General features: G+C 50.3%; 1 protein-coding gene across 1 annotated transcript; it reads left to right on the forward strand.

Moving 5' to 3' along the window:
* The first annotated feature begins 309 nt into the window (after positions 1 to 309).
* Positions 310 to 3,078, forward strand: LOC111153267 (cytochrome P450 1A1). The gene is made up of 6 exons (XM_022512180.1): positions 310 to 1,149; positions 1,657 to 1,783; positions 1,872 to 1,961; positions 2,271 to 2,394; positions 2,526 to 2,612; positions 2,776 to 3,078. Exons 1-6 carry the CDS (start codon positions 310 to 312, stop codon positions 3,059 to 3,061), a joined length of 1,554 nt encoding a protein of 517 aa, XP_022367888.1. The 3' UTR covers positions 3,062 to 3,078.
* Positions 3,079 to 10,353: the final 7,275 nt, after the last annotated feature.

A 10,353-nucleotide genomic window follows, 5' to 3' on the forward strand; every position in this document is an offset into this window, starting at 1 on the left:
CTGTGTGACCTTGTGCTAGTTACTTAACCTCTCTGAGCCTCACCGTAGTCTACCTTATAGGCTGTGGCCAGGACTGAATGAATGAATGACTGTGAAATTCTTGGCACATGGCGGCATCTCAACAAACAGCTTCTCCCATCTCCTCCTCCCCTTCATGTCCAGATAGCTGTTCTGGATAGGAAAATTTCTCCTTTCTTTGACCAGCATGCTGACACTTTAGGACATTGGTTCCTCATATCCCCCCATCTGATATCTTGGTCTTTTCTCCCCACCCTGCCTCTCAGCAGTCATCTGGAGAACTCTACACTGATGATGTCCTCTGTGTCCATACTCTCCATCCCCATCTCGGCCACAGAGTTTCTTCTGGCCTCCTCCGTCTTCTGCCTAGTGCTCTGGGTGGTCAGGGCCTGGCAGCCTCGGGTTCCCAAAGGCCTGAAGAGTCCCCCGGGGCCGTGGGGCTGGCCCCTGCTGGGGAATGTGCTGACCTTGGGGAAGACCCCACACCTGGCGCTAACGAGGCTGAGCCAGCGGTACGGGGACGTGCTGCAAATCCACATTGGCTCCACACCCGTGCTAGTGCTCAGCGGCCTGGACACCATCCGGCAGGCCCTGGTGCAGCAGGGGAACGATTTCAAGGGCCGGCCTGACCTCTACAGCTTCACTCTGGTTACTGATGGCCAAAGCATGTCCTTTAGCCCGGACTCTGGACCAGTGTGGGCTGCACGCAGGCGCCTGGCCCAGAGTGCCCTGAAGAGTTTCTCCACTGCATCAGACCCGGCTTCCTCGTGCACCTGCTACCTGGAAGAGCACGTGAGCAAGGAGGCAGAGGCCCTCCTCGGCAGGCTACAGGAGCAGATGGCAGAGGCTGGGCGCTTTGAACCCTACAGATATGTAGTGGTGTCGGTGGCTAATGTCATCTGTGCCATGTGCTTTGGCAAGCGCTATGACCACGATGACCAAGAGCTACTTAGCTTAGTGAATCTGAGTAATGAGTTCGGGGAGGCGGTTGCCTCTGGGAGCCCCACGGACTTCTTTCCCATCCTTCGTTACTTGCCCAACCCCGCCCTGGATTCCTTCAAGGACCTGAATAAGAAGTTCTATAGCTTCATGCAGAAGCTGGTCAAGGAACACTACAGAACATTTGAGAAGGTACTGGCTGGGGAGAGGCAGGCGGCTGTGGGAAGCAGTAGGGTTGGGGCCGGAAGGTCAGAGACAACTGGAGGAGTAGGGGGTTTGGCGGGCTCTCAGGGACTTCGCCCTGGTATTTTGAGGCGAGCGGTTGAGTGGACTCCGTTCTTGGCAGGGAAATAGAACTTTTCCTTGATTGGCCTTTCTATCCTTCCATCAGACAGCAATATTTACTGAATACCCAGTCTGTGCAGGACCCAAGGCCAGTGGTTGTGGGCAACAGAGAGTTAAAAAGCTGTTCTCCTGGCCTCATAGATGACACCTCTGTCTCTGGGGTGCCTTGAATTGGGGCTGCCAGCATTCCAAGACAGGAGAGAGCCTTAAAGAGACCCGAGAAGCTGGTCTGGCAACCTTGGGGTGGAGGGGTCACCTCTTGAATGAAGGTGCTAGGGATGTGAGGAACCAGGCCTCGTGGAAAGGTAGGCCTGGATTTGGGATCTCGTTCACCTGTGGGCCTTCCCTACCCAGGGCCACATTCGGGATATCACAGACAGCCTGATCGAGCACTGCCAGGAGAAGAGGCTAGATGAAAATGCCAACATCTTGCTGTCTGATGAGAAGATTGTTAACGTTGTCTTGGACCTGTTTGGAGCAGGTATGAGCTACCCCTTCGTGCCTTTCCTATGCCCGGCTGCCCGGACCTGCCAACTGCTTGAGCTTTCCCTTTGTTCTCCACGGGGCAGGATTTGACACGGTCACAACTGCCATCTCCTGGAGCCTCCTGTACCTGGTGACGAACCCCAGTGTGCAGAAAAAGATCCAGGAGGAGCTGGGTAGGTGGGGGCTTCCTTTGAAGTGCTCAAGGCAGAAGGCCTGGCCAGGTTCTGGGCAGCCCCTTCATGCACATAGTCCTTTTATTTTATTTTATTGTAAATATTTTGTTTGAAACAGTGAGTGAGAGAGGAGAGCACAAGCTGGGGGAGGGAAGGGGGAGAGGGAGAGGGAGAAGCGGGCTCCCTTCTGAGCAGGGAGCCTGATGCGGCGCTCGATCCCAGGACCCCAAGATCATGACCTGAGCTGAAGGCAGATGCTTAGCAGACCGAGCCACCCAGGTGCCCCACATGGTCCTTTATGTTCTGCAGACACAGTAATTGGCAGGGCCCGGCAGCCCCGGCTCTCCGACAGGCCCCAGCTGCCCTACATGGAGGCCTTCATCCTGGAGATATTCCGACACGCTTCCTTCGTCCCCTTCACCATCCCTCATTGGTGAGGCCCCATGGATCGACTGCTGTCCCTCCAGTCCGTGCACCCTATCAGGGCCAGTGGGAGGGACCAATGTGGGAGGCAAGGGGATGTCCTTGTGGTCCTGAGCCTGATTGGACTTCCTTCTTCCCCAGCACTACAAGAGACACAAGCCTCAGTGGCTTTTACATCCCTAAGGGACGTTGTGTCTTCGTGAACCAGTGGCAGATCAACCATGACCAGTAAGTTGAGAGGAGGCAAGGGCAACTCTGCCCTCTCCCGAACTCCAAACCCTGCTGTCCTCGGGCCACTTGGCCATCCCCTGCTCTTCCAGGCTGGGGTTCAACCCACTGGATGCTTCTGAGCCTCTGGGCTACCACTTTAGCTGCTTCTCTCTGATTACAGGAAGCTCTGGGGTGACCCGTCTGAGTTCCGACCAGAACGATTTCTCACTCTTGATGGCACCATCAACAAGGCACTGAGTGAGAAGGTGATTCTCTTTGGTATGGGCAAGCGGAAGTGCATCGGTGAGACCATTGCCCGCCTGGAGGTCTTTCTCTTCCTGGCCATCCTGCTGCAGCAGGTGGAATTCAGTGTGCCCCAGGGCACAAGGGTGGACATGACCCCCATCTATGGGCTGACCATGAAGCACGCTCGCTGTGAGCACTTCCAAGTGCGGGTGCGCACTTAGGGGACTGAGAACCCTGCAGCCTAGACTCTGCCTACCTGGCCTGTCTGGGCAGCCAGGACAGGGGGCTGGCCCAGGTCCAGGGGGTGTTCTAAGCCTCCGCCAGAAACCCACAGATATTGGTCTGGCTGGATTTTGCTGTCTGGGCTGCAGGCAAGGCTGAAGGATCATGCCTGCCCACCACCCTGGACATGCTGCTCTGCGTACTGACCATGGACAGTGGGCACAGCAGGAGCCCCAAAGGAGCAGATGGAGCCTTTTGGAATTGTGCTTGAGCCAGGAGGCTTGGTTGGTTTGGGAGGTCCTAAGCCCCTGGAGAGCTTGAGGGAATGCACTAAAAGGCCATAAACCCAGTGGCTGGCTGGCTTTCTGTGGGGGTGGATTGGCTGGAGAAACATTTAGAGCAGGCCACACCGGGGCCTGTCCAATCCCTCTGACACTTGGGAGCTGTCACTAATGAAGGGAAGAAGCATCTTCATATCTGCTGAGCGATCTGACCACGGGGTTCTGGGCCACTGTGATGCCTTTTGTGTTCTCCCTGCAGGCAGCAACAGGGCTGCCTCCCAGCCTTGGAAGGCCCCTGTTCCTGTCCAGGAGGGGCTGGGGACTTGGACATGTCTAAGAGGAGTAGAGAGCAGAGGGAGGGCCCAGATTCAGACACCAGAGACCAGTTCTCTATGCCCTATATAAAAATGCCTTTTAAAAATGTTTGTACGCAAGAAGCTTTTTTTTTCGCCTGCATTTATCATACATAAGAACTTAAGAACAACTTACTGAGTGCAATAGAGAAAAAGTCGAACCCAAGTATCCAGAAATGTGTAAGAAACACCTACCTTGGGGCGCCTGGGTGGCTCAGTGGGTTAAAGCCTCTGCCTTCATCTCAGGTCATGATCCCAGGGTCCTGGGATCGAGCGCCACATCTGGCTCTCTGCTCAGTGGGGAACCTGCTTCCCCCTCTCTCTCTGCCTGCCTCTCTGCCTGCTTGTGATCTCTGTCTGTTAAATAAATAAATAAATAAATCTTTAAAAAAAAAAAAAAAGAAAGAAAGAAACACCTACCTAAGCTAAATAAAGATATTATCCAGCACTCCTATTGTGGAAATTTTTTGATTCTTGAGTGAATCCGTCACTCCTCTACCTGCCCAGTCTGAGCCCAGTCTCATGGTGGGTTTTACTCAGGGAGGAAGAGGAGGAAGAGGAGGCGGTGAAGAGGTGAAGCCATGGCTCTCAGACACTCAGCGTCCAGCTGGGGCCCAGGACTACCACCTCACTGCCTTCCTCTAACTGATCACACACCGATGAAGTACATTCTCTAGACCAGGCACTGGGAGATACACAGCAAATAAGACACGGTCTTGGCCTTCAGAAGTCTCCCAGACTCATTGGAGAAACCAACTCCTGAACACATCACCCAGTTCATTGTGATGAGGGCTCTACCAGACAGATGCATGGAAGACGATGCCCTGAGCTGGGGCTGGGTGGCAGGGGGAGAGAGAGAGAGAGTGAGTGAGTGTGTGTGTAAGGGGATGCTGCAGATCTTGGGGATATCGATACAGATTCTTCCTCAAAGAATGAGAGGCAGGGGACGCCTGGGTGGCTCAGTCTGTTGAGCCTCTGACTCTTGATTTTTGGCTCAAGTCATGATCTCAGGGTTGTAAGATCAAGCCCTGCCTCCGGCTTTGTGCTCAGTGAGGAGTCTGCTTGAGATTTTCTCTCCCTCTCCTTCTGCCCCTCTCCCCTACTCACATTTTCCCTCTCACTGTCTAAAATAAATAAATAGATCTTAAAAAAAGAAATGAACAATACTAAACTGCAGTGTCTGGGAATACACACTTGGCAACAACTCTTACAATAAGAAGAAGGAAATGATTACTATCAGGATATAGAGAGTGGTCGCTCTGGTGGGGAGGGAGTGTGTTATAATTGAAATGGCCATGTAGACGGCTTCCAGGATGACCGATAAAGTTCCATTTTTTTCCCCCAAAGATTTTATTTACTTATTTGACAGAGACACAACAAGAGAGGGAACACAAGCAGGGGGAGCGGGAGAGGGAGAAGCAGGCTTCCTGCCAAGCGGGGAGCCTGATGGAGGGCTCGATCCCACGACCCTGGGATCATAACCCGAGCTGAAGGCAGACACTTAACAACTGAGCCACCCAAGCGCCCCTAAAGTTCCATTTCTTAACCTGGGTGTGGTCCAAAGATACTTGCTTTATAAAAATGAGAAAAAAAAAACAAAATATCTTGTACTTCTCTTTGCTTTTTAGAAATGTAATGAATATATATGGTCGATCCCCTTCAACCAAAGACCACCAAGAACATACTTGTAGTGACACAAGCTGGGTTTATAATTCATTGCAGGTAGTGAGGGAAAACGGCCACCAGAGGGAACTGTGGGGTGTCCCAATAAGAGGATGTTAGAATCTCTTACAAGATTTGGGCTTTGGCTAAGTATTTTAGGGGAAGGTTAGTTCTAGACTGGATTCTGTTAGAAAGTGGAGACAATTCTATGCTTGGGTGTCTTGTGGGTAGCAAGCACTGTGACCTGGCTTTTCTCAATGCTTAGACAAAACAAAGAAGTGGCCTTATGTTTTTTTTTCCTATATTTTAAAAAATTTTGGTAGAATACATATAACATGAAATTTGCCATCTTGGGGCACCTGGGTGGCTCGGCCGGTTAAGAGTCTGCCTTCAGCTCAGGTCAGGATCCTGAGGTACTGGGATTGAGCTCAGGCTTTGGGCTCCCTGCCCAGAGAGGAGCTTGCCTCTCCCTTTCCCTCTGCTACTCCCACTACTTGTGCTCTCTTGTTCTCTCTCTGTCAAATAAATAAAGAAAATCTTTAAAAAAAAAAAAGAAATTTACTGGGGGCACCTGGTGGCTCAGTGGGTTAAAGCCTCTGCCTTCCGCTCAGGTCATGATCCCTGGGTCCTGGGACGGAGCCCTACATCGGGCTCTCCGTTCAGCGGGGAGCCTGCTTCCTCCTCTCTCTCTCTCTGCCTGCCTCTCCGCGTACTTGTGATCTGTCAAATAAATAAATAAAATCTTAAAAAAAAAAGAAATTTACCATCTTAACCATGTTTTTGGTTTTTTTTTAAGATTTTCTTTATTTATTTGACAGAGAGAGATAGAGAGAGGGGAAACACAGGCAGGGGGAGTGGGAGAGGGAGAACAGGCTTCCTTACGGTGCAGGGAGCCCAATGCAGGGCTGGAGCCCCACATGGGACTCAATCCCAGTATCCTGAGATCATGACCTAAGCCGAAGGCAGACGCTTAACCCACTAAGCCACCCAGACATTCCCCATGTTTTCCTCATTCAATTATTTCTAGTTTTATACCCATGCAGCTGGAAAAGATACTTAGTATTATTTCAGTACTCTTAAATTTGCCATGACTTGTTTTATGACCTATCATATGACCTATCTTGGAGACTGTTCCTTGTGCACTTGAATAAAATATGTTCTCAGCTGCTATTGGTTGGAATCTCCTGTGTATCTGTGATAGGTCTATTTGGCATAAAGTATGATTCAAGTCCAATGTTTCCTTGTTGATTTTTCTCTCTGGATGATATATCTATTGTTGAAAGTGAGATTTTGAAATCCTTCACTATTATGATATTGCTGCCTACTTTTCCCTTCGGATCTGTTAGTATTTGCTTAATATATATTAGATGTTCTGGTGTTGGGTGATATATATATGATTATTATTTCTTGTTGATGAACTGACTCCTTTAGCATTATACAGTGACATTCTTTGTCTTTTGTTAGTATTTTTGGCTTGAAGCCTTGTTTTGTCAAAATACAGCTACCTATGCTATCTTTTGGTTTCCACTTGCATTGAGTATCTTTTTCCATCCTTTCCCTTTGAGCCTCAGTGTGTCCTGAAGACTGAAGCGTTTTTTTGTTTGTTTGTTGTTGTTTTGTTCCTTTTTGGTTTTTGTTTGGTTTTGGAGAGGAAGAGCCAGGCGAGGACTTTGTGACCCCAGGAAAGCAGCTGCTAGGGAGCAGCACCTGGAGCCAAATGGGCTTCTGAGGGCAGGTAGGAGACGTGGCCTGCGGCGCTCGAAGCCCAGCTGGGTCCCAATGGCACGCCTTCCTGTTCACGTGACCTTCACCAAGTGTTGTAAACCGTAAAAAGTAAAGATCCGTCCGCGTCCGCGGAGGAGCAACAGGAGGCCTCCACAGAAGAGCTCACTAAGTGCCCGACTTCGTAAGCACGAGGCACCCAGCATCTCAGTTAAGCCTCATCACGGCTGCGCGCGCAGGGACCGTCACCCCCGTGCTCCACTTGAGAAAACGGAGACGCAAAGATGGTAAATACCACGTCCCGCGTGGTCCGTGGGGGCGGGGCCGTCCATACATCATTTCAAATCCTCCTTTACTTCCAGTCGGGGCACGTCGGTAGCGGCACCTGGGAGAAGGTCAGGTCAGGGCTGAGGTTGGAGAACTCGGAGCCCAGCTTCCTCACGCCTCCCTCTCTCCGGCGGAAACACCTGTTCTCACCTCACGCTCTTTGTCACGCCCCCTGCCGGCTGGGTAGCCCTGAAGGACGCGGCCGGGGCTGCATTTCCCCTCTGGCCTCCTTCACGGGGAGAGGCCGAGAGAGGGCGGGAAGCGTGGGGTCAGGGATGAAGCGTGGGTGCGCGCTCCGTGGAGAAGCGACCTTCGTTTCCCAGCTCATGCTTGAGGCCACATGGGCCTGCAGCCTGGAGGCAACAGAGAGGAAGGGACCCGTGGGCCCCGGGGAGGTGAGTGGGGCTGACTTTGCCGGGGTGAAAGGGAGATGGTCCGTACGGAGGCTCAGTGCGGGGGCTCACATCAGGCGGCTATCTGCTGCCTTCAGCCAGGCCTGCTGGGCCGCCTGGGACCTGGGAGGGAAACCGCGCAGGAGGGTGGTACGTGGGGAGCTGAGGCCCGGCTGCGGACCTTCCAGAAGAGACAGTGCTTCGCCTTGAGGAATGTGTAGGCGCTTGCTCCATATGAAAGTAGGAAAGGGCATTCCAGGGAGCGGGAACAGCATGCACAAAAGCTGCGGCGCCTCAAACCCTGGCTGTGTTTAGGGAGCTGTGGAAAGCCAGGTGTGGCCGAGGCCTGGAGGGCCCGGGAGTGGGGTAGCTGCAGATGGGCCTGGAAGAGAGGCCGGGCCAGCTCATGGACACCACCGGCCTAGAGCTGGGCCTTTGGGAGTGAAAATGGACAGCAGGGGACTGGCCTGTTGAGGTATGGGCTTTGGAATGCCCTTGTGTCAGAGATTGTGGAGTTGAATGGGAAGGGGGAGATTCTAGAAGGGGGTGGGGGGAGAGGCAGAAGAAGAGCTAGCAGGAGACTGAAATACAGTTTGAACATTTATTTTATTATTTTATTTCTTAAAAATATTTTATTTATTTATTTGAGAGAGATCAAAGTAGGCAGAGAGGCAGGTGGGAGGCGGGGGGGGGGGGGGGGGGGGGGGGGGGGCGGGGTCCCCGCTGGGGAGAGAGCCGGGTGCAGGGGTCCCTCCCAGGACCCTGAGATCATGCCCTGAGCGGAAGGCAGAGGCTTAACCCACTGAGCCACCCAGACAGCCCGCAGTTTGAACATTTAGCCATTTCCTCCTCCCCTACAGGCAGTGTTAGTTGGATCTTGGTTTTTTATCCCTTCAACCACTTTATGTCTTTGGATTGGAGAATTCATTTCATTTACATTTAAAATAATTTTGGGAGTGCCTGGATGGCTCAGTTGGTTGAATGTGCTCTGGTCCTGGTCCCAGAGTCCTGGGATGGACCCCCACATGGGGCTCCCTGCTCAGTGGGGAGCCTGCTTCTCCCTCTCCCTCTGCAGCCCCCACTGCTTTTGCTCTCTCTCTCTGTCAAATGAGTAAATAAAATCTTGAAAAGAAAAATAATAAAATAAAATAATAATTGAGGGGTGCCTGACCGGCTCAGTTACTAGAGCATGTGACTCTTAATCTCAGGGTGGTGAGTTCAAGCCCCACCTTTGGCATGGAGGCTACTTAAAATTAAAAAAAAAAAAAAAAATTTTTTTTTAAATAATTTTTGATAGGCGAGAACTTACTAATGCCATCTTCTTAATTGGTTTACTGGCTATTCTGTAGTTCCCTTGCGTCTTTCTTCCTCTCTCTGCCTTCCTTTGTGAATTGATGGTTTTCCATTGTGGTATGCTTTGACTCCCTTCTCTTCATCTTCTGTGAATCTACTGTAGGTTTTTGCTGTGTGGTTACCACGAGGCTTACATAAAACTTCTTCAAGATATAATCATCTCTTTTACATGGATAGCAATTTAACTTCCAATGGATACATAAACTCCATTCTTTTATGCCCTCCTTTTGTTTTTGATGTCACAATTTACATCTCTTTATATTGTGTATCCATTAATAAATGATTGTAGCTATAGCTATTGTAATCATTTTGGCCTTTAACCTATTTCTTTGTAAAATTCCGGTATAATTAAATGTAATGAGTGTTATATAGGTTTCAGGTGTACAATATAGTGATTCAAAAATTTTATACATTACTCAGGGCTCATCACAATAAGTGTCTATCCTTTAACTTTTATATTAGAGTTAAGTGGTTAACACATCACCACAGAACAGTATTAGAGGGGTGCCTGGGTGGCTCAGTGGGTTAAGCCTCTGCCTTCAGCTCAGGTCATGATCTCAGGGTCCTGGGATCCAGCCCCACATCGAGCCCCACATCGAGCCCCGCATCGAGCCCCGCATCGAGCCCCGAATTGGGTGCTCTGCTCAGTAGCGAGCCTGCTCCCACCCCACACCCGATTCTCTGCCTGCCTCTCTGCCTACTTGTGATCTCTGTCTGTCAAATAAATGAATAAAATCTTAAAAAAAAAAAGAACAGTATTAGATTAGATTGTTAGGAAACCCCCCCTTTTTTTTTAAATGATTTTACTTATTTATTTGACAGAAAGAGAGATCAGGAGTAGGCAGAGAGGCAGGCAGAGAGAGAGGGAAGTAGGCTCCCTGCTGAGCAGAGAGCTCAATGTGGGCCTCGATCCCAGGACCCTGAGATCATGACCTGAGCCTAAGGCAGAAGCTTAACTCACTGAGCCACCCAGGCACCCCACTTGTTAGGAAAAGTCTTTATCTTGTACAGGGTTTAACTTAAAATAGCTGATGAAATATATGTTATTTAATATGTTCATCAAATTAATTACATTTTAAGATTAAGAATTAAAACTTTAAGTACTATTATCATCCAACATTGTGGTATGACTAATCTTTACATATATTAAAATAATAATGTCATTTATCAAAAAATTTAAATATGAGGGGCACGTGGGTGG

The sequence above is a fragment of the Enhydra lutris genome, unplaced genomic scaffold (assembly GCF_002288905.1).
Source record: "Enhydra lutris kenyoni isolate GAN:26980312 unplaced genomic scaffold, ASM228890v2 scaffoldscaffold31, whole genome shotgun sequence".
NCBI lineage: Eukaryota > Metazoa > Chordata > Mammalia > Carnivora > Mustelidae > Enhydra > Enhydra lutris.